The sequence below is a fragment of the Acartia tonsa genome, chromosome 9 (genome assembly GCF_053477335.1).
Source record: "Acartia tonsa isolate MP-2025a chromosome 9, ASM5347733v1, whole genome shotgun sequence".
NCBI lineage: Eukaryota > Metazoa > Arthropoda > Copepoda > Calanoida > Acartiidae > Acartia > Acartia tonsa.
In genome coordinates, this window is record NC_137268.1 from 49,409,986 (window position 1) to 49,430,695 (window position 20,710).

The window sequence follows — 20,710 nt, forward strand, 5'->3', positions numbered from 1 at the left end:
TGGAAGATATTTTCTCGGCCGTTATGTTAGATCGATGGCATAATTTTTTGTAAATATTTTTTTCTTCTAATTTCATATGTTAAACGTTTTTAACTGATTTTGATACAACTTCTATCTAAAATAGATAAAAAATGAGAACAAATATATTAAAGCCCTGTGTAAGACCTTTCTTTTTGTCTCTGTTAAATGGGAATGATTGAAATGTATCTTTAAGAAAAACTATTATTATGATTTCTGTTTGTCCAGAATTGCCTTTGAAAAAAAATTATCTTTGTAATTCTGTAACTTTTTATTCAGTTCAATTTCTACAATTTAGAATAATTTGTCTAATCCCAAGAGCTAATACTAATCAGATTTTTTTTCAATTGTTCTTACTTTAGAAGTATGGTCAAAGTAAATAGCATAAAACCACAAGAAAAACATAAGAATCTTCTTGAACTATTACTTAAAAAATATTTCAAATGATTCAAAAACAATTTTACAATATATAAACAGATGGTTAAATTAAAATCTTCTTTAAAACAAAATTAAAAATAACAGTTTAAATAACATACAATATTGTAAAGGACTAAAATTTAAAAGAACTAACAATAATAATATATAACTTTTGATATAATATAAAAATTAAACTATAAAAATCCACTAAAAAACACAAAACAAAAATCTATGATAAAATAAAGAAGAAAGTTATTCTAAAGCAGGTAGTACTGTGCTAATCCTCAATGGACTACTGAACCATGCAATAGTTTTAATAAATATACAGAAAAGGAAAGCTGAAAGGTTTACATTATATATTTACCATAGCGACAAAAAAGCTTAATACCTCAACTGAAAGGGACTTTTATTCATAAAAAACACTAGAATTATTTATTGTAATATCGGCTACGCCCCTAGAGGAAAAAGGGGGAGGAAAGTCGACCCTTCACTTTGGATTTTAGTTTTAAAAAATAAAGAGTAAAAAAAGAATTTGGATGGTGGAGATATCTTCCCTATAATAGTTTTAAACCTTCCCTGGACCTAATAGAAGCTTCACTTTAAATAAGACAAATAGACTTCCAGTTAATTTTATACAAAGATAATATGTGCATTAAATCTATTGAATTATTTTCTTGAGAATGTATTTCCTCTATTATAAAATTTTTTCATAAATATTCTTTATTATATCAATTTATTTTTTCACTGATTAATACCAATTAAGGCCCATAAATTTGTTTGAAGTTGCAGAGTTGATTATTTCATCATGCTGACCAGTAACCTAAATTGCGTGAATATAAATAATAAATTAAAAATATTACTCAGTTTTAGGAATTTTGTTGTTTTATTGGTTATATATCATAGCAATTAATATATCATTGTATATAAGAAGTATGAAAAGTTAAACAAATTATTTCATTTACAATAAATATTTCTTATAATAATTGTTTAAAATTAAAATTTGAGACGACTAGCGGCAAAAAAGTAAACTACATAATTTATAACTTTATTTAGTATAAGATGTGTGCTAACAATGCAATATTTTAACTAATTATACAGACAAGGAAAGCTGTAAGGTTTATATTGAACTAGCGGTTGAGAACTCTAGGGGCACTTAAGGGGGGGGGGATTGAAAGTGATAACAGATTTAAAAGGAAAAAATTGGGGGGGGAAGAAATTTTTTTTCTAGGGGTGGGAGAGTTGTGGTAACCTCCCCCAGAAATAGTTATTAACCTTCCAAGGACCTATGAGTAGCTACCCTGTAAAGGTGAAGTATATCGGTTTAGCGGTTAGCAAGATCCTTCGGTACAAACAACAAACACACAAACATCATTTTACTTTATTATATGGATGATATACAATCTAAAATTTTAAATAAAAGGTAAATGTCAATAGGAAAATCATTTACATTTTAAAGCATGCACGCAAGTATAAAAGTGTTTATGTAACAAGACAAAAAAAACCATTAATAATTTTGAAATATACGCAGATTTTCAAAGAGAGGGGACAATGGGCTCTTTATTACACTAGTCCCCAAAGTTTTATAATAGCGTTTTGTTGGCTTATAAACTTCAGTGAAATCTGATTGGTTGGATATTTAATTTGAGTGTCCAAATATTTCAACCTTTAATTTAATTTCAATCTACAGGTAATTTTGTGTTTCATTATTGGGGATGTACATCAATTTATCGGCCATTGTCTTATCCCTTCAGATCCCTGGTAGATATTTCACATTTGGGATTGGTACCTCGTTTCATAGATTTTTGGAGTACTATAAGTATTTAAACTCGAGTCTATTCATATTTTTAAAAATTTTCATCCTATCCCAACAAGTAGCAGAATGTAGTATGTGTGTGTGTGTGTGTGTGTGTGTGTGTGTGTGTGTGTGTGTGTGTGTGTGTGTGTGTGTGTGTATGTGTGTGTGTGTGTGTGTAAAGATCTCTAAACGGATGGACTAAATATTTCTCTTTTTCAAAATATATCAAGAAATACTATTTAGGTATTTTCTGTAACATTGCATGTTTTAGAATTAAGTATGTACAAATCGATAAATTATTACTTTGATTTTGCACCAGATTTTTATGTACTTTAATAAAGTGGTACTCGCAGCTGGCTAAAATAAAGATACCACATATCCACCGCCCTTACTCGATCCCCTCCACTCTTACTGTATGAACGAACTGACCAATAAATTATGTCCATTATAATCAAGCTAAATTGACGACAAATTTTCCCATGGCAATATATCCACGTATATCCTTTATCCATTTATGTACATATTTCATCAATTAATAATTAAAGGCAATTTACGAAGAAATTTTAAATGAATAGTCTCAATAAAATAACAGTCTAGAATATGCAGAAAATTTATTGTAAAATAATGCAATTTGATTTCTCTCAATTACACCTTTAACCTCGTATTTTGTGTGTAAAGTATTAATTAATATAACAAATAATGTTAAATTTTACCTTAAAAAAAAGACTTTACAAAAGACATTTTAACTTTTGTAACTAGCCATAAGGAGCTATTAATCTTATGATTTTGTATCTTATTATTTGTGGACTTGTCTTTAATATAAAAAGATACATGGAACTTCAGCAGGACTCTATGCTGGTTCTAAACCAGCTGATTTTAATCGTTTTCGAAGCCTAGCTGTGAAAGAGTCTTAAACTTCTACACAAAGCATAGATCACCACACTTACCCCACTTTTTAAAATATGTTAATTAGAATTAAGGGGGGTTGTAGTTTATCGTCTGTTTATTTATTACTTTAGGTTAACCCCAGGGCCCACAGCCTTAAAGAAACTTAGGTGTAAACTCCTAAGGGTTAATCCCCCATGTTAAAAATTAGGCAGAGGGGGGGGGGGTATTTTTGCTCAACAGGCACTGTGTGTAAAAGCACATATATATCCTAATTATAAAATAGGACTAGGAGCACTACTTCCAATAATAAAAGAATAGTCCAGTAAATTATAAGTTTTTCCACAAAATGTGTTAAATTATGAATTATTTGACAAATATTGTTAAATAATAAACCTAGCCCCTCCCCTTTTTATTTTATGAACAAGGATAATTTTGTTCAAAAGCATGGCATAGCATCTTCAAAAATGATAAACACAGTAACCCAACGTTTTTAAATCAAGTTGCCTTGAACCTTGATTGGTTGGTTCAATCTAGCAGTTTACATACTTTTCAACCAATAATTTTACTATATCGAAAGTCTATTGTCTTATCCCTTAAGATCCATGCCTTTTATTTAATAAGAAAAGATAAAAATTTATAGCATTTTTTGTCAGATAATTAATTGTTAATGATCACAAGTGACATATTATTCACTTTACGTTTCAAGATCTAAAATACTTGATGTAATCTAAATTTCTATTTGTATATTTCATAATATCGGCTTCGACAGGGGTCCTGTACACGAAAAAGGGATCAAAAATAAATCATATCCATATAAAAACTTGGATTTAGAAAAACTCAAACAGTTAATATGATTAGCGAGATTTTTACGGACTCTGTCATAGACGTCCAAGGGGGGGGGGTAATGGGGCGATTACCCCCCCAAACGATTTTGGAGGTGCCGTAGGCACCCCCAAAATTTTTATCATTTTACCCCACCCATTTAAAATTTACCCCTACCCTGGGGGTGCCGTAGGCACCCCCAACCATTTAGGAGGGGGTATTTACCCCCCCCAAACAATTTTTGGGGGGGGTAAATACCCCCTTCAAAAATTTTTACCCCCCCCAAAATAAAAAGCTTGGACGCCCCTGGACTCTGTATTTAAAAGGGTAGGAAGGGGGCAAAATAAACCATTACAGGAATCATATTATTAAAATGGCTTATAACCATCGCATGACCTATGAGAAGCTTCCCTAAACTGGGAACCTCAATTAGTTGATATCATTAGCTACAGACAAAAAAGATTCACACTGATCTATAATCAAAGCGACTTTAAGAGTAGCTTCGCCAGCCACCCAAAAATCATTGATAATTGAATGTAATGTGCGTAAAATGCACACAATATAATCCTTAAAAGCGCATACTTACACCATATTGTTATAATAAGGCTATAAATTAACCATCTTTGACCAACATAAACAAGGATGACAACATCCATAAAAGCAAAGATTTACTTGAATCAGTCAGATAAACGAACATTAATAAGAGCAGATAAACAATACATTTAATATTTATAATTAGGAACAAAAATCCGTTAATAGCTATCACAAAATTACTTAATACAGGATGCTCTGTATGGACATACTTACCTTTTAGGCATAGATTAAAGGATGCTTCGCTTAAAACATTATACCTAATAGTCCTAAGAATCAATACTTCAAAAAAACAGTTAAACAATATTATTATTTTATAAAAATGTGTCTAAAAATCATAATATTTATAATAAACAAACTTTCTGTTAATGATTATAGAGTTACCATGCTTTCTAAATTGTATCTAACTGATACAAGAATCATCATATTAAGTTTGAAATCGATTGGATAACTCTAATGTGCCTAAATGAAGTTTCAGACGGACGTACAGACCGACTATTATTATTATAGAAGATTTTCACTTTTGAAAAGGGGGGTTGAGATTGTGTTTGGGGGTGTCAATAAATCTTCCTTTGGGTGATTTATGCCCCCCTCAACTGTACTACTGAGTCATTTTCCGTGGTTTACACTAAAAATATCTACATTTGGTAATAGCGAAGCTACTATATAATTCACTTTGTCTGTCCGTCAGTCAATTCGTATTGTTATGTAGGAAATGTGATTTTCTCTGCTGCTATTTTCTATCAATCCGCAGATTTTTTTTGTAAAGATTACCTATACCCATGATAATCTAGAATGTAATTTACTTTGTCCGTCGGTCTGCCAGTTATACTCCAAATATAAATATTAAGTTTTAATATTGAGAAAGGTTTAGTGTTTTTTCACTTTTGTTTTAACAAATGTACTTTAAATCTCTATCCGTAATTCTATTTATGATTTTTTGTGCTTTGGTACTTTTGAATGTTGTCATCCTTGTTGTAAGTTATAGGCGTAGATATAAGAGTTAGTATCCAAAAACAATCAAATAATCTAAAACATTTTTTTGGACCAATGCGAGCAGGTATCTTAAGGGAAAAAAGTGTATGTAATTCACCCCCAATTATGATCAACCAATTTAACTCGTCTGTGAGTTAAAAATAATGGTAAAAGTATTGTCATTTCTAGCAAAAAGATTAAACTTTATATATTCAAATATTTTAAATTTTACTTGAGAAAAACAAACTCAATTTTCTTTTAAAATACTAAATGCGCCCTTGAATTGAATTCTTATTTTTAGGGGTGGAATATATTTTTATTAAATGGTAATGGTTAGTATTGACCATTATAAAGCTGGTTCCTAAGATTTAGAATAATTTAAATTACAGTAAAAGGATGAACTAAGACGAGTAATAATTTTGCTGTGATTTTAGAATATTTCTGTATTAGAAATCTGCGATAATGTTATGTACATATGTTTAACCCGTTTTTATTGCGAGCTATTATTCAATTATCATTTTTTGGTACATTTTTGGGGGATTATTGTGTTATTTTTAACAATATATCTTCCAACAAGAATGAGCATCCTTATAAGCGAAGCTCTTAGTGGTAAGATAAACTAAAATATGAGAAATTATAAGTAACTTCGTTGCAAAACTGTTTAAATACAGAATATTCTTTAAGGACATACTTACGACGAGAAGGAAACTGTCCCAATTTTGTATAATTTTTGCGGCACAAGTTCTAATTACGTCATATAAATAGTAAGAGTTGATAGTAATAAAATTAACAACTTATTTTAAAATTACCAATTTTAATGCTTTAAAAAAATATTAAAAATCATAAAAACAATCAATAATTTAAAAAAAACGTATTTGCTTCCTTCGTTTGTAACAAAATTATTTTTTTTGCTACTTTTTAAATAAATTAAATCTTCAATTTTCATTGCTGATCAAAGATCAACAGCTGATCTTTATTTTTATTTTTGTTTTTACAGTTAAAGGGGCGTGTTATAATTTTCATAACAATTTTAAAATTTGTTGTAAATATTAAAATTATTTTAGAAATGCATTATTTAGATATTTTAATACTAAAGTAACAGGATGTTTGTCTGTCTGTGTGTCTGTCTGTGTGTACCGAAGGATCTCGCTAACCGCTAAACCGATCGGGTTCTCCTTAACAGGGTAGATTCTCATATGTCCTTGGAAGGTTTTTAACTATTTTGGGGGAGGGTACTACCAACCTCCCAAAAGAATTGACAAAAAAATTTAAAATTTTCTTAAAATCTGGGAGACTTCACGTCAAATAAGGTGGTATTGTACATAAAAAATTACCTTTAACAAACAAAAACATTTAAAGTGCCACTAGAGGCCTCTAGGGGCGTAGCCGCTAGTCCTATAATATAAAGTACTAAGCTTTTTTGTTTGTAGCGAAGGATCTCGCTTAACACTGAACCGATATGGTTCTCCTTTAGAGGGAAGCTTCTTATAGGCCCTGAGATGGTTTTTGACTATTTTATTTTTTTAAATAAGCCTGGGTATGGTTTTAAGCTATTTTTCTCCCCTTCCATATCACTTCGAATATAGAGCCCCTAGGCCCTAGATGCTAGGGGCGCAAACGCTAGTTTTAAGATAAGTGATTGTTCTCATAATTATTTAATCATATGGTCTTGCCGTCTGTCTGTTTGTAACGATTAGTTTTTGACAGCGGAAATAAGGGAAAGAACCCATAAATTGGACACAAGAGGTACTCTCTCCAGTGTACGGGGGAAGGTCAAGTGAGCAGAGCGTCGGGGAAGGGGGTTACTGAAAGCCTTTATCTCTTAATGTGTTTTCTGCGGCCAAAAATAAATGGTGGGGTATTGGATGAGAGGGGATGACCTTTCCCCCTAGTTTAAAGTATTAAAGGGAAGGGGGATTCCCATTACGTGCCTAGTGTACAGAAATTAACTACAGTATTACTTACAATATTGCTTCGACTCTTATACATTTTTATTCTGATTATTCAGTTCTGACATAATAAAAGTGTTAATGTCTGTTTGTCCTACTGTTTCAAAGCTTCGCTTTTATGGATGTTGTCATCCTTGTTTGGTTATATTTAGGGCAAATCCATTACAAAACTTATCTCCACATAATACTCTTTGCCCCTCCAAAACATTTTCAAACGGTTTTAGCCGGTAGTTGCTGGTACTAGAAATCTTTAAAATGGTTTTTGGTATCATTTCACATAATTTGAAGCCAAAAAAAACGACTAAACGTCAGAGCTGCCAGCCCTTACTGTTCCAACTTTAATGTTCAATTTATTTCCCCCCTTATTAGCTTGTTATGCTGCATTTTTTTTCCCAAAACTTATTTATCCACTGGCCCAGGGTGGTGGTGGTGGATCCAAGATGGGGGGAGTTGGCGGTAGTAACTCCACTGTCAAGATTATGGTCCTTGGCAACAAGGTGAGTTGAAATAAAATTTTAAATTTATGGTTGTTCTGTTTATAAACTGAATGATTTTTTTTAGATAGATTAATAATAATCAGGGATAGTGATCTGATGCATTATGCAATAGGATTCTCAAATTATTGTCGGATTAATCCAAAGGGGTAGTTTCACAAAATGCATTTGAACTTAATTTAGTGAACTGCATATTTTTTGCTAGTTAATAGGTTTGTCTATATTTATATGGCATATATTTGAAACAATTTAAATTTTCTACCACGTAGTTTTTAAAATATCAAGACTTGAAAATCATCTTTTTGTGATATATGCAATTTAACTGACGATTTCCAAGTCTTGATATTTTAAAAACTATGTGGTAGAAAATTTAAATTCTTTCAAATAAATGCCATATAAATGTAGTTTAACCAATTAACCAGGAAAAAAATATGCAGTTCAATAAATAAGTTCAAACGCCTTTTGTGAAACTATCCCTTTGTTGAAAAACTGCTTGATACAGGATAATGTTTATGGACATACTTACATTTTTAGGACTTGATTATAGAGTTGGTTTGCTTCTTTGTTGTTACAGGATCGGTAAACAAAAAATCAGAACAATTGGACAATCATATCACATAAAAATTTGTTGCTAAAAAATTAAAAAGTCAACATGTTTAAAATGAACTTACTGACATTATGGTAATGATTATAGAGTTGCTACGCTTTCTAAATCATACCTAACTACTACAGGAATCACCATGCAAAGTTTGAAATCGATAGGATAATTCTAATATGCCTAAAGATTAACGAAAAAAGCTATCCATCTCAGACGTACGGACGGACCAACCCTAATTATAGAAAAGCTTCACTTTTAAAAAGTGTTAGGCAAGGCTCTTCATTCAATTTTTTGTTCCAGGATCGGCCCGGCAGCTCACAGGACTCTAGAAGGGATGATAGGAAATCCATTGAAAAGGTATTTAATATTTTCATTTGAAACCAGTGGATTAGAAACGGTTCTCATCAATACTAAAATTATATCCAGTTTTCTACGAATAATGTATATGTACAATCATAAGATTAAAATAATTTTTTTTGTCCATGCCTCCGCTGGGGCTAAAAAAGGTTTTAATTTTATAATTGTACATTTTATCTCTGCGGAAAGCTGTTTATAATACAATTTGATAAATAACTATTTATTCAATACTTCAGGTATTTCCCCTGCCCCCGCAAGACCACGACCGCCAGAAGTCTGACGGTGACAGCAACCAGTCCCCGGGCACAAACAACAACGGTCCAGACTCCATGAGAGGTATCACAGACGGCCTACCCCAGAGGGAGGGGGGTAGACGCAAACAACACACAGTGCCTTCGAAGGTGCTTTGACTTTAGTGTCAGAACCTAAATTGGGACATAGTGCATTTCATTACCCTAGGTTAGGTAACTTCATTTCACTTTTTAATAAAATCTAAAATGCAGCGGTTTTTGAGAAAATTAGATTTAAAATTTTCAAGTTCAATTTTCACCCACTAGGAGTTACCGCATAATCATGACAAGAAAAGCAAAGATTATTTATTTAAAATTTTGAACAACTTTGCTTTTATAAAGTCAGTCATAAAACCTCTCTATATATGATTTATTTACGGCTGAATTTCCGTGATATTTTAAAAACTATGTGGTAGAAAATTTAAATTCTTTCAAATAAATGCCATATAAATGTAGTTTAACCAATTAACCAGGAAAAAAATATGCAGTTCAATAAATAAGTTCAAACGCCTTTTGTGAAACTATCCCTTTGTAGGAATGGGTTTCATACATTTGATTTAATGATTCAGCAATAATCTTTGAATTATGATATGTTCAAATGTACCAAATTCTGTTTTTTTTAAATACCTATTGCTCATAGGCGTCCAAGGGGGGGGGTAATGGGGCGATTACCCCCCCCAAACGATTTTGGGGGTGCTGTAGGCACCCCCAACCATTTAGGAGGGGGTATTTACCCCCCCCAAACAATTTTGGGGGGGTAAATACCCCCCCCCAAAATAAAAAATCTCTAATAAAAAAAATTTTTGTGCGCTTCGCGCGCATTTTTAATACTATATATTTAATAAAATTTTAATTACCCCCCCAAAAAATTTTACCCCGGGGGTAAATTTTTAGGGGGGTAAACTAAATTTACCCCTGCCAACAGATTTCAGGGGGGGTAATTACCCCCCCCCAAGCAAATTTTACCCCCGGGGTAAAAATTTTGGGGGGAGTAAAAAAAATTTGCGGCGCGCTTCGCGCGCCATTTTACCCCCCCCTAAATTTTTTTACCCCCCCCAAAATAAAAAGCTTGGACGCCCCTGCTATTGCTAACCCCTGCGGGGCCAATAGATCCAGTGCCCTAAAGCATTAGAAGAAAATTATTGGCCCCCACCCCCTGCTTTTAATTTATTTCATACACAATAGGATGGTAGTAAATTTGAACTAAACATTATACAAGGTACTTTGAGAAAAAGATTAAGCGACATTTCTTTAATTATAGATAGGTATGATTTACACAAAATTGCTCATGAAATAAAAATGTTTGAAAATCACAAAAGAATACAGGAACAGTCCCCGTAATAGCGTGGCTACCGGCCCGCCCCCAGGAATGGGAGGACCCCCCACGGATGGCGGAGAAATGGGTGGAGCAACCACACCAAAACCACTTTCTACCCGTAACCAGGTAAAAAATCTCAATATGAAAATGTAAATCAAAACTAGAGAGTAAAACACTAGAGGGGGAAGGGGTTAGATAACTGTTATGTTCCCATCCCAAGAGCCTTGTGTCAACCTACAATTGGGTCTTTAAAAATCAACCAATATTGTCGGGAATATTAACACAGCCAAGTAACAGAAAAAATAATTTGCTAGCAGACAAAAAGGTTCTTGGAAAAGGGGAGCAGGTAGTTATCTGTATACATCTATACTTACTATAGATCTTTTTATCAAAACTAAACATTGAACCACTTCATTATGCAATTTACATTTTGCTAAATTTGTCTATGGTAGTCCATAAGTGTACAGCTTTACAGTACATTGTTTCTACTTGTTAAAGCAACACATATGATAAAACAAAAAGATTCTGTTTAGAGTAAAATGCTTATGTATCAATCAAAAATTATATTTTTTGATTTTTTACTGATCCACTTCATTTTGCAAATCCAAAGAAAATCAATGGGAAAACATTTATTTTGCAATTTTCTCCTCTTTTAAACATTGATTCTGATAAAATAACAATTTCTTAAACTGTTTTTAACCTATTTTCAAATGGGGTGTCATAAATATACTAGGACACCTATAGAATCAGACTGCAGAGCCAAAATTTGAATTAAGTCCCCAATAAACTTTTTTGGGGGATTTAAAAATTAATTTTTAATGTTGCTCTGGTCATTTTGACTAGAGCAAAAGGTCTTTTTTACTCGGGGTATTATTGTGGCTTTTAGAACAATTTATATAATTAAATTTTAAATTTGGCCATTCCCCCCCTAACCTTTTTTTCAGGTGGTCTAGAACATTTTATGTTTCATTAATCTGTGTTATTTTAAGGTAAAGAAGCCCTGCCCTCATTGTAAAAAGGAGTTTGCTACGTCTTATCTTAGTGTGCATATCAGACAGGTTAGTTCACTTTCATTTGGGAGGAAGGGACTAAGTTTGATCAAATAAAAACTTTGGGAACTTAAATGAACTTTTGATTGGGTAGTACAAACTAGCAATGTTAAAACTTTTCAACCAATATTTTAATCTTTAGAAAGGGTTGTTTTGTTGATCATAATTATTTCTTTCTCAAATGTTACAATCAATTCGATAATGACATAATTTTTATGCTTTAAAAGATATGAGATGAAACCCCGTCATCTCCAAGGGTGGCACCTGGAGGCTCAAGTGCTACAAGAAGGACACTGTAAGTTAGATGTTTGTCATTATGAATAGGGTGATGTTGGCGAATTTTTGACAAGCTGAGTAATTTTGGCCGGGGACAAATAACGATGTAGGCCTCCTGTAAATTGTTGGAGAAAATAATAGACAAGGACAAATTTTAATATTTTAGATCAACGTTATACATACCTACCTTTTGGATCTTTTTCTTTTTTTTTGCATTAATCTGCCAAAATTAAGCGCTTTTCACGTGATTTTCATCAAGTTGTTGTTAAAACAAATAGTCATTCTATGTGTTATCAACGAATCCAAATAAAAGAAATAGATACGTTTTACAGAAAAAATCACCCTGTTGCATTTTTAGGTTCGTGTCTGGAAGGAGCTTCTATTGGCCGCCATTGGAGAACAATTTGACTCCTCCCTGGCCCCTGGAGACAATATTGCGGGGCTCTCTGTTTCCCCTCGCCCCAGGGATGATCTTATACAGGTCTGATAAACTATTAGGGTTCTTTATACCCCTGAAAAAATTTGAATTGCTAACAATTGTATAGTATAAAAACATAAAATAAAACACTTTGGGTCAAGGGGGGGGGGAAGTTTTGACACATTTGCGTAAAAATATTTGGCGAAGAATATTGGTCTAGTTATTTGAGACATCTTTCCACGGATAATAAAATGAAAATTTGTAAGATTATTTCCAATTATGATTTTATTTTATTATTCATAGAATATTGATTAATATAGCCGAAAAATAAATTGCGAGCATATTGGTCTAGTATTTGAGACATCTTTCCGCGGATACTAAAATGAAAATTTATAAGATTAATTCCAATTATGATTTTATTTCATTATTTATAGAAAATTGTCTACATAAATTTTAGTATTGCTTAGAACCAGTTCTAATCCACCGGATAAATTTTAAAGCTATACTTAAGTAAATGTCAAATTGACATTAATGCCAAAAAATGACAATTAAATTTGTATGTATTCTTAAAAATCTTTTTATTCAATTTTAGGATGGGTTAAGTGCGGCCATTATGGAATCCCTAAACAACGCTGCCACAGCCTTATCAAAAACCACCGAAGCTGGCAATTTTGTTGGCCTACCACAACCCACCATGTTGACATCACAACCACAACAAATGGACACAGGTATGGAAGAAGCTTGTATAGTACCTAGTGCACAAACTTCATTAATATTCCGTTGTTCCTCCGTAACATCATATGCATTCTATTTCAAGTATATTTCTTAGATTAAGACACCGTTCATTTGTTAATGTTATTTAATTGTTATTTATTCCGTGTCCCATGAAAAAATTGTGTTTAACTTACAGGTTCCACGATGCCCTGATCGATGTGTTGCGCCAGAGGTACAGAGACCATTGGTTCCCTGAGAAGCCAGTTAGGGATCCAGTTTCAGGTTAGGTCAGCTCCTGAGGAGGGGGGGGGGGGTGTCTAAACATTTGAATTTAATTTAGCTAACAGCATATTTTTTACTAGTTAATTTGTTAAACTTTATTTGTATGGCATATATTTGAAAGAATTTCAATTTTGTACCACGTAGTTTTGAAAATATTAAAACTTAAAAATCTTCTTTTCATAATATGCAATTTAAAAAGACGATTTTCAAGTCTTGATATCTTAAAAACTACGTGGTAGAAAATTGAAATTCTTTCAAATATATGCCATATAAATGTAGTTTAACTAATTAACCAGGAAAAAATATGCGGTTCACTAAATTAATTTCATATGCCTCTATTTACTCCAAGACAAGGATCTAATAATATTTTAAAGCAAATTTTACATAAAAAACGTAAAAAAATCTGAAGTAAGGGGGGGGGGGGGGTTAACCATCTCGTTTAAATAATTCTTGATAGGGTAGTACAAAATAGCAGCGTGTGCAAGCTGTAAATCAATAAATAAAAGGCGTATATCAATTAATCCTTTATTGTCTTATCCCTTAGGATCCCTGATTATGATAATAGGATATAAGTGGATATTATGACAGGAGAAAATTAGTTTGCTAACATGAACATCTTTTATTAGTAAGTTCGTTCATCCAGTGGGATGGGATGGGATTTTATTTTAGCCAGCTACAATTTTCACTTTATTAGTTCATTTATCCAGTTGGAGGGGAGGGGATGGGGAGAATTGTTATTTCAGCCAGCTACAAGTTTCACTTTATATAAAAGTAACAGGGTAAATGACTGTCTGTGTATATCTATATAAAAGTTTGGGTACCAGTTAAAATCAGTAAGAAATAGGGGACAATGGGCTGTTTATTACACTTTAACAAGTAATTTTAATCTAAAGAAGGGGAAATTTTGAGTATCATTATAATATTATTGGGGTTGTACATCAATTTTTCGTCCATTGTCTCATCCCTCTAGATACCTGTTAATTCACTCTCCAAAAATTTCCGTCGAAAGTTTAAAAGAAATTAAAGCTGTAAGTGGATGGGGGTAAATATTCTTTCTCTCTCCCCCCTTTGTTATACCATGAAATAAGAAAACGTAATTATAAAATATTGGGGACTAGTGTAATAAACAGCCTAATGACCTAATATTTTTTTTTTTGGGGGGGGGGGGCGGGTCCTAGGGGCGCTTTCTCTTTCCTTTCTAATTTCTTTTCCCTCCCCTAAAAAAAGAACCTTAGGTCCTTAGATGCTATCCTGTAAAAGAGAACCATATCAGTTCAGGGGTTAGCGAGATCCTTTGGTATAATCAGACAGACATCTTGTTACTTTATTATAAGGATATGATTTAAGGTTGAGGAAGGAGATGGTATATCCGCTGGATTAGAACCAGTTTTCAGTCATACTATCTGCATAATATCCGAGGAAAGCTGTCTATAATACGTTGATATAAATAATATATAAAACTTAGGGATATAAAAGGGATAAGACAATGACGGATAAATTGATGTACATTCCAAATGTTAAGACACAAAATTAACACTTTTATAGAATACAATTATTGGTTGAAACGTTTAAAAACTCTACTTAATGAACCAACCAATCAAAATTCATTAATAGTTAATATATTTTTTCAGAAAAGCCAACCAGAGGCCGTGGGAGTGTCCTACAACTGCGCATGTTGTAGCGGTCATGGTGGTAACGGCGGAGGCGGCAGTATAACATTCAACGCCGCATTTAATAGCCGTTTTTGTGACATGCAGTACGCTGGAAAAAATGCGGAAGTGTTTAGTAACCGGACAACAGTTAAAAATACCGCCGTCGATAAGGGGGAGGGGGGTTAATGCAACAATCTCGTAATCAGTGAGCAAATGGTACTTAGAATTCGAATTTCGATCTCAACTTTTGTATGAGTAAATCCTTGATAGGTCTATTTTCCCTAAATCGAACAAAAAGTTGGAAAAGTAATGGCTAACAGCTTGCGGATAGCCGTTTTGCCATTTTTTGGATATCTATATTGCAAATTAGTCATGAAACCTATCTCCACATAATACTCTTTTCCACTCCAAAACGCTATTAAACGGTTCTAGACGGTAGCTGTTGGTACTAGAAGTTTTAAAAATGGTTATTGCTATCATTTAACATGAATTAAACCAAAAATATGTTTAAAAAGTTGATTCCTACATAATTGATGATGGATTTACCCTGAAAATACGCAAAAAAACGACTGAACGGCTGAGCCGCCAGCCGTTACTTTTCCAACTTTTTGTTCGATTTAGGAAAAAATATACCTACCAAGGATTACTCATGCAAAAGTTCAGATCGAAATTCGAATTCTAAGTGCCATTTGCTCACTGATTACGAGATGGTTGCATTAACCCCCCCCCCCTTAGTGAAATTTTAATGAACCTGGTCCAATCCGTTAAAGTCACACCACAAAACTCATGTATAGAATATCAACTATATAAATGATTAATTATCACAAAAACAAAAAAGAGTAACCTTACTTGATAAAATTAATTTTAGAACTTTTAGATTATATACCAGTTTGTTTGAAATAATTGCTAGTCTAAAAATATAAATTATGCATATCTTTTTGGGTTTTTTTTGTACAATTTCAATTGTTTGTTTAAAAAAGTGGAATGTAAATATCATTTTACCCTCATTTTCATATGAAAAGAGTTAATTTTTGATGTTTTACATAATAAAATAGTTGTTTATATAAATGTTAAAAAAACAGTCAAACCTTTTTTACTATTTGTCTCAGGGTATGTAAACATTGCATTTACTTTTTTACATAAAAACTAATTAGAAAACATGGACAAATCAAACTTTTCATTTTAAAAAACTAAAGAAAAGTTCCCAAAGATGAAAACAAAAAATATACCTTACATAATCAAAAGCTTTACTTTTTATCCCTTTTTTATTTAATTTTCAAAATCTAGTTAATGTTGTTTATAATTGTTTTTTTTTATTGTGATAAAGTATAAAATGTTGTATTTTTTGTATATTAATAGTCATATATTGCATCGTATTATAGTCAGCTTTCTGTAGATAATGAAAATTAAAAGCTTAAAATCAGTTTTGTTATACCTGCCGTTTAGAGCTTCGATTTTATGGATGTTGTCATCCTTGTTTTCACCATGATTTGTGAAATTATATAGCCTTTTTTAAAGTTTGTAGTTGTTATGTATATACAATTATTTATGTTTAATAAAAATTAAAACTGTTATTTTTTTTCTGTTTTAAGACTTTTGAAAAACTATTTGGTAGACCCGGTCGACCGTTACACATTGCCCATAACTAAGAATATTTAGACAGTTTTGGCTTTTAGGTAACGTTAGTTTATAAAGGTTATAATTGACCCGCAGAGTTAAGCTCCTCGATTAGGTAATTAAAGGGGTAGAAGTGCCTTGGAGAGTTAGCCACCTATGGGTGGCTATAAATAGGTGAAAAATGTCAAATTAATGGGCATTCGGGGAAATGTAATTAAATCAACTAGATCCAGAAAGTCTAGTGCAGATGATATCCTCTAAAAATTTAAGATGCCGTCATAGCCATGGGACGCAGTTTTTATTTCAATACTGTTTCCATGCTTTTATGAACACGAATAAAATATAACGCATAATCCTTATACTAAAGTAACAGGATGTTTGTCTGCTTGTTTGTCTGTGTGTCTGTACCAAAGGATCTCGCTAACCGCTGAACCGATTGGGTTCTCCTTAACAGGGTAGATTCTCATATGTCCCGTGAAAGTTTTTAACTATTTTGGGGGAGGGTACCACCACCCTCCCAAGAGAAATCACAAAAAATCAAAATACATAGACATATTTTAAATATAAAAAAAAAATTAAGTGCCACTAAAGGCATCTAGGTGCGTAGCCGCTAGCAGTCATATATTTCAGTTCTGTTTTTAAAAATAAATTAGTTCGAGTAAGAAGAAAGTTCTTTTTGTACTTCGTTGATTTCTCTTTATGTTGTCTATTTTCTCTATGTTAGGATATGGCCCTGTAGGGGCAATAAACAAGCAAAATACAAAATTCTACCTATATCCTATCCAAGCTGGATGAATTTAAAAGTTAATTATTTTCTAGAAAATACAAATTAATTTATCTATGGAAAGGCAACATAAAGTAGATTTACAAAGAGCATAGCAAACATTGCAGTTTGCACTCGTTGCATCTTTATATATGATTTTTTTTGTCTAATCAACTCAGCCTATTATAGTAAGAAAGCCCCCTTTTCTCCCATCTCTTTTGAAGAGATTTTCTTCCCCCCTTCCCTTTCTCTTTCCCGAAACGTATGTGACGTAACTAAAACTTGTTCCGCAAATATTATACAAAATTGGGACAGTTTCCTTCTCGTCCATACTTACATTCTTAAAGAGATACTTCGTCTATAAAATTGTACCTTATTGTAATAGAAATCAATATTCCAAAATTCAGATGAATAGGATATATATATCACCATAACCGCGACCGTGGCTCAACACATATTGCATCCGCTCGTCGTCAGGAAGGTGATAGGTCCGAATCTTTACTCTTTACTTGTCTGATAGGCAAATGGATGCATTACACCGCAATCATAGGGCTTAGGGCTAACAACCCCATCCCATATCCATAAAAAAGCCACATTGTTACAGAAACACTGGCAAATTGTCAGTGGCCTAAGCTCCCCCTGTGGAGTGAAAAGGGCTTGTTACTGTTACAACCTAAAGTGACTCTGAAGGCCTTTAGGGGAGTAACCGCTGGTCAAATGACAACATTAACGTATTTACATGAAATTATGATACCAGGGACTGGTGTTTTCCAAACACGTGATCTGATTCGATGGCTTTTAAACTTTGGTAAATTCTATTACATCTTAAATTTGTGTTGTATAGCAGTTTTAAAACATTTCAACCTATAATTATAATTAATTTTTGTTTTGGTATAATTTTGTATGAACACTATAACAGGTGGCTTTCTTTTATACCTAAATATTAAGGAAGTAGCTGAAACCACAATCTCTTGTATTATAACTATTCAAAATGTGTTATCACATCCGCATATTGTAATATTATATGATATTAGTTTAGAATTTTATCCTAAGGCAATAGAATGTCGTAGTGTATGCCTGTCTGTAGGTTGGAGTTTCACGGACCGATAAGATTCTTAAAAATACAGGGAAGGTTTATACTATTTAGGAGGACGATACCTCTAAAAGAAATCACCCCAGGAAAATTTTAGTCTTCTTTCAAAAATTAAATTGAAAAAAGAAAGATCAACTCACACCATGCAACCCACCCCCTCCCCTTTCTTACCCTAAAGTGCCCCTAGAGGCATTTAGCAATGAAAAAAGTGAAATTTTTATGGGAATTATAGCACAGGACTTTTCAATTATACAGGATGCTTTGGTAGAGACAAGAATTATAATTCATTTATTGCATTAATTATTATGTCATTCATGAATGCTTTCATTACATATGTTTTATTGTGTTACTGTTCAGAATCTACAGGGATAAGAGAATAGTCGATAAATTGATGTACATCTGTAATGATGATACACAAAATTACCACTTCTGTACCAATTAGTAGTTTTAACGTTTGAACACTCAACCAATTAAAATTCACTAAAGTTCCCAATGTTATTAAGCCAACCAATAAGAAAACGTTAATTTAAAACTTTGGGGACTAGTGTATTAAACAGTCCATTGTCCCATCTCTCTGGGGGTTATTGTAAAGTAAAGTAAAATTATGTTGTTTGAAAAAATGTTGAGTATCGTACAAGGATCGTTTATTAGATAGAAAAATAATAATTTTGAAATAAAACATATTCGTTCAGTTTCAATAATTAAAAGTAATAATTAGTTGTTTGGTAACCCTTCATTTTTTATCCAATAATATAAAGAAAGAACGGTTACTGTATGAAGCTAAAGATCTCAATAATTACTAAATGAATGATTCTCTGATTTAAATAAGCTTTACGTAGGTCTATGTTATGGTTTTAGGCGATCTTTTCAGATTTACGTCTTGGGATTGTTTTAAGCTATTTTCCTAGCCCCTTTCTGTCCCTTCGAATACAGAGTCCTTTGATGTTAGGGATGTAAGGAGATAAACTATCTTCCATTTACGTACCCCTTCCATAAAGCTACTGGTATTTACATAGAATATGATCAAAATTAAAAGATCGCTCAGTAATAGATTATTCCAGTATGGCTTCAAACCTATTAATTTCCTATTAGAACTAGCTATCAGCCATACTGAAAAAACATGTATAGTACGGGCCTTCTGCCCCTCGAGGCTAACAAAACTGTTTTTAATTTTTTAATATCCGCGGTAAGGTGTCATAATACGATGCGTTAAATAACTATTCAAGTATTCAATAGCAAAGATTTTTACTTTTATATCAAGTCTTTAAGTCTATACGAGATAAATGCTAGCTTGGTAAGTAAATATTCTTGTAACAATATGGCATAATACTGGAAGCGTAGAAAAAATATAATTGATATCCGAGGCCTTAAAATATATTAATTTTTGGATTGATTGATTTTAAAACTTGTTTATAATTAATTTGATGACTTTTTCTATCTATTGAAGGTTTTTAATATAACTCTAACATGGCACAGACAGAGTCAAATTTTCATTAGAGTTCATCTAGAGATCGTAAATATTTATGTTATGGACAATTAGTGTGGTAATGAGTTAGGCTACCATCCTTTTATTAACAAGGATGATAACTTCCATAAGTAGCGAAGAACAAAAAACCATGGATGGGAAATCGCACGAGGAGTATTTGTTAAAATAAAGATAATAAATATATTTTAGAAAAAAAATCACAAACTCTTATTACGTATTTTTAATATTTGTATTTTGTAGAATAAATCAATAGTATAGATTTTACATACACATATCTACCTCCCCACGTTTTTTAATAACTTTTTTCGTCTGCTGGCAAATTGTTTTCTTCTACTTGGCTGTGTTAATATTACCGACACCATTTAATGATTTTCAAAGACCCAATTGAGAGTCGACACAAGGTCATAGGGATAGGGAAATACAATTATTTAAACCCTTTCCCCTCTAGTGTATTACTTAAATTTTTGTAGTTTGAAGGACAAACTGACGGACAAAGTATATTACATACTTGATGCTCATTGGTGTAGCGAATCTTCACTAAAAATTATCCCGTCTATTATTAATTGTAGCTGAGTAAATAACATTCCCCACTTAACCTTACAGACGGATTGACAAAGTGAATTATGGAGTAGCTTTTCTACTAAAAATATTTAGGATGCTTCTAACAGGGAAAAAGGCAAAAGTAAAAATATTAAAAATTTTGATTGTTTTTAAACTATGATGTTTGGTAAAGTTGACCCCAACATGGCACGTTTCCTTCGTTTCTAAACCTAAATAAAACTATCATTCTTCTATAGTCCACATAGAATGAAGATTATTTGTAAAACATCATGTTTCAATTTCATGCA

The 20,710-nt window shown here is 32.3% G+C and overlaps 2 protein-coding genes across 4 annotated transcripts; both read left to right on the top strand.

Annotated features, from left to right (window-relative positions):
• Nucleotides 1-7,469: 7,469 nt before the first annotated feature.
• On the top strand, nt 7,470-9,364 carry LOC145329123 (uncharacterized). The gene is made up of 3 exons (XM_080173167.1): nt 7,470-7,952; nt 8,848-8,904; nt 9,141-9,364. The coding sequence occupies exons 1-3, from the start codon at nt 7,797-7,799 to the stop codon at nt 9,312-9,314; spliced, it is 387 nt and encodes a 128-aa protein (XP_080029293.1). The 5' UTR covers nt 7,470-7,796; the 3' UTR covers nt 9,315-9,364.
• A 1,070-nt stretch (nt 9,365-10,434) lies between these two features.
• On the top strand, nt 10,435-16,477 carry LOC145329124 (uncharacterized). 3 transcript variants are annotated; one of them, XM_080173169.1, is made up of 7 exons: nt 10,435-10,638; nt 11,502-11,570; nt 12,196-12,318; nt 12,848-12,983; nt 13,166-13,251; nt 14,883-16,013; nt 16,058-16,477. In XM_080173169.1, the coding sequence occupies exons 1-5, from the start codon at nt 10,564-10,566 to the stop codon at nt 13,180-13,182; spliced, it is 420 nt and encodes a 139-aa protein (XP_080029295.1). In that variant the 5' UTR covers nt 10,435-10,563; the 3' UTR covers nt 13,183-13,251; nt 14,883-16,013; nt 16,058-16,477. The 3 variants fall into 3 exon arrangements, with proteins under 3 accessions (XP_080029295.1, XP_080029296.1, XP_080029294.1); XM_080173170.1 differs by having other exon boundaries at nt 13,166-13,256; nt 14,883-16,477; XM_080173168.1 differs by having other exon boundaries at nt 14,883-16,477.
• The last annotated feature ends 4,233 nt before the right edge of the window (nt 16,478-20,710 follow it).

Excerpts from the sequence above, each read along its gene's own strand:
- LOC145329123 (XM_080173167.1), top strand. The coding sequence starts at position 7,797 with ATGTTCAATTTATTTCCCCCCTTATTAGCTTGTTATGCTGCATTTTTT. Across the intron at positions 7,953-8,847 it reads TTATGGTCCTTGGCAACAAG|GATCGGCCCGGCAGCTCACA; the intron begins GTGAGTTGAAAT and ends TTTTTGTTCCAG. Across the intron at positions 8,905-9,140 it reads ATAGGAAATCCATTGAAAAG|GTATTTCCCCTGCCCCCGCA; the intron begins GTATTTAATATT and ends TCAATACTTCAG.
- LOC145329124 (XM_080173170.1), top strand. The coding sequence starts at position 10,564 with ATGGGAGGACCCCCCACGGATGGCGGAGAAATGGGTGGAGCAACCACA. Across the intron at positions 10,639-11,501 it reads CACTTTCTACCCGTAACCAG|GTAAAGAAGCCCTGCCCTCA; the intron begins GTAAAAAATCTC and ends TGTTATTTTAAG. Across the intron at positions 11,571-12,195 it reads TTAGTGTGCATATCAGACAG|GTTCGTGTCTGGAAGGAGCT; the intron begins GTTAGTTCACTT and ends TTGCATTTTTAG.